The 3,149-nt window shown below is 44.5% G+C and overlaps 1 protein-coding gene across 1 annotated transcript; it reads right to left on the bottom strand.

Moving 5' to 3' along the window:
- Positions 1-1,209: 1,209 nt before the first annotated feature.
- Positions 1,210-2,545, bottom strand: LOC147889648 (pentatricopeptide repeat-containing protein At2g34400-like). The gene is made up of 2 exons (XM_087391286.1): positions 1,598-2,545; positions 1,210-1,473 (listed from the first exon to the last, which is right to left on the bottom strand). Exons 1-2 carry the CDS (start codon positions 2,543-2,545, stop codon positions 1,210-1,212), a joined length of 1,212 nt encoding a protein of 403 aa, XP_087247412.1.
- Positions 2,546-3,149: the final 604 nt, after the last annotated feature.

The following is a 3,149-nucleotide window of genomic DNA, read 5'->3' as shown; positions in this document are numbered from 1 at the left end:
TCGGGAGATCAAAATTCCAATCAACTTTTTACAGTTTCTTTTTCCCTACCTTCTATTAAAAACTTTGCAAACAATACATAGAACCCACTAGGCGTTAACAACAATAGCTAGCTCTATTGCAGCCTGCTTCGTGGAGTTGCAGCTCGCTGCCTAGGATATCCTCAATGCAGATTGCCAACAACTACTGTCGTGGCCAATACAAGCATCAAATTCCGTGATCTGAGAATATATTCAACTATTAGAGCATGGTCAACCTTACTACAAACTTGCACCATTCCGTAGGTGTAGGCTACATTGTATCTCTTTTGTCAGCGTCAGTGATCTATTCAAGTTTTACTTACTGCCAGCTTCATGTCCACTAATCTCAACCACCATTTTACAAGTACAGATAATTGTTCTTTTGCAGAAAATTCATCTATGAGGCATCTTGGAAACACAGTTGAATAAAATTGTTCAGTTGAGGATCCAACATTTGGAAATGTGTCCCTGACGTATCATTTGGCAATTGAAATAAATTTTGGGGGTTGGCAAAGCTATGTATAATTTGACGTTAATCATGAATAATGAAATTTCAATCTTTCCAGAGTCAAATGCCAAGTTTTTTTAACAAGGAGAATCCTGGGGAATGGCAAGAGGACCTTTTTGAGTGACATGCATTATGCATGACGAAGTATCTACTTTCAGGTTTGTTACATTACGAGTGGAATGTATGAGCACAAAAAGGGAGCTGGGAAAGGGACCAAGGGGAATCTTTTCTGGGCGCACACCAGATGTTCCCAGGTGCCTACATAGTGAAGATGTTTGGACGTGCTTCTGTGGCCTCTAGTTTGAAGTATGTGCAGGAAAATAAAGGTTGTTTGCTGAAGCTTCACTGATGAATATCAACAGTATTAGCACCCCTCATAGCAATAGCAATCTGTTGATGAGGAACCTTAGAAATGGAATCTTATAACCAATGCTTTTCTAGAACAGGACAGGTCTTCGATGGGTATATTCTTGAGTCCAAAACCCTCATGGAGCACAGAGCTCGTCCTTGTCCACCCTCTCAAAAGATTTAGGACAAATCCTGCACATCTATTTGCTTCCTGTGTCAAACCTGTCAAGAAAACAATATATACATCATGTTGTGAGTACAAACGATCCTCTACTGTCTACACTTCAAGTGAGCAGCTACTTTGTTGTCTCAGGATCGTGATTCTCTCATGCAGCTCAAGATCTTCCCTGTATCATCCCCTTGCCAGCTGCGGCATAGATGCTTGGTAAAATTACATATGATGTATCATCTATAGGATCCAATTCATGTAAGTGTTTTGCAGCACACTCTCCCCGTCCCATATCAGCATGGTTTTTGCAGGCACCAAGGAAAGTCGTCCATGACAAAAGAGTAGGTTGGTATGGCATCTTGCTGATCAGGTCTTCTGCCTCATCCAAGAGTCCCACCCTTCCAAGCAGGTCAATTACAGTCATAATGCTCTGCGGTTAGTTCAATGTCATGGTCTTGAGTCATCAAAGTCAAATAGTGACAACACTCTTCTATCAAACCAGCATGACTACATGCAAAAATTAAGCTGAGGAATGTGAACTTGTCTGGGATTACCCGTTCCTCTTTCATATGGTCAAAAAGTAGGACTAGTTCCTTCCAATGGCCGTTCTGTGCATATGATGCAATCAGGGTATTCCATGAGATCACACTCTGCACAGGCATTGAGTAAAACACTTTCTGGGCATCTTCCAGCCTCCCACACTTGCCATACATGTTAACAAGAGCAGTTGCTAGAATGTCATTGGACTCAAACCCATAGTGCATGATGCACCTGTGACTGTTGTCTCCTTGGGCTAGGGCAGCCTGGCTAGAACAAGCATCAAGAACGCTTACAAAAATAGCGTGGTCTGGGTACAGTCCTCCTCCCTGCATTTTGTGGAAGAGTTGGAGGGCCTTCTCACCCTGCCTGTGCTTAGCACATGCTGCAATCATAACAGTCCAAGAGATTACATCCCTTTTGCAAATCTGAATTTTATCAAACATTCTCCATGCATCCTCCATACTACCACATTCGCTATACATGTTAATAAGGGCCGTGGATACAACATCTGAGTCGTACCCAGTTAGTATGATGTTGTCATGCAAATGCTTGCCTTTAGCTAGGGCTGCCTGCCTAGCATATGCATCAAGAACGCTTACCATAGTGAACCTATCTGGGATCACTCCCTCCAACTGCATTTGTTCAAAAAGTTGGAGGACCTCCAGGTTCTGCGCCTGATGGGAATATATTGCAATCATGGCGTTCCAAGCAACAACATCCCGCACTGTAATAGTCTTGAATATTCTTTCTGCATCGTCCAGGTTGCCACATTTTCCATACATAGCAACAAGGGCAGTCCTTAAAACAACATCCGACTCGAGTCCAGTGTGCCTCATCTGATTGTGAATCCGAATGCCATGAGCCAGGTGTTCCTCAGTGGCACACCCAGTGAGCGTGGAAACAAAGGTGAGCGCCCGCCACCCATTGTTCGACCACTTTCCGACCCTGAAAGAGCCGATCATAGACCCCCATCCTCCCATATAGAGGGCCGGCGGGAGACGCAAATGGGCCGGTCACATTCCCTTTCTGAATGTGGCTGCTTGATCTAACGTCTGCTATTGCATCTTGACCGACCCACGCCCTTTACATATACTCGATCTCCCAGACCTACGGGCACATGCCAACGAGAAATACTGTGAGGTTGATGACAGCTTTTCATTGGTTGTTGCTATGCTTTCCCTTACCTACCTCTGTAATCCGATTGTAAGGGTCACGCAAGGTAGCCTTCCGTTTTCCGTGATTTGTTTTGCAAGGGCTTGCAAAAAAATTCTCGCTTAGGCTCTTTACAATGCTTCAAACCACCCACTTGCCCATGGAGGAGGAGAATTAGAGAATGGCTCTGTTGGATAGGTGGTTATGATGCTACTAATTGATGTCACCAATGTGTGGTTGGTGTAGCAGTTGGCGGAGATGGAATAGGCCAATCATGTAGTGATTGGAGAAGTTGGGCATGGATTGGGAGGCTTTCATGGGCTAGACATAAGTCTTTTGTGTCAGTGTCCAAGCCCGTCCCTCCTATTGGCACCACCTTTTGGAGAATGGCAAGCAGGTGGTGAGAACCCAACG

The sequence above is a fragment of the Dipteris shenzhenensis genome, chromosome 20 (genome assembly GCF_047967505.1).
Source record: "Dipteris shenzhenensis isolate YYH24624 ecotype China chromosome 20, Dip_SZ_1.0, whole genome shotgun sequence".
Lineage (NCBI taxonomy): Eukaryota > Viridiplantae > Streptophyta > Polypodiopsida > Gleicheniales > Dipteridaceae > Dipteris > Dipteris shenzhenensis.
This window is presented reverse-complemented; position numbering and strand designations above follow the sequence as displayed.

What these genes read in the sequence shown, in the direction of transcription:
- LOC147889648 (XM_087391286.1), bottom strand. Translation starts at nt 2,545, where the DNA reads ATGATCGGCTCTTTCAGGGTCGGAAAGTGGTCGAACAATGGGTGGCGG. An exon ending in ACCATATGAAAGAGGAACGG is followed by an intron (nt 1,474 to 1,597) that starts GTAATCCCAGAC and finishes AACTAACCGCAG; the next exon opens with AGCATTATGACTGTAATTGA.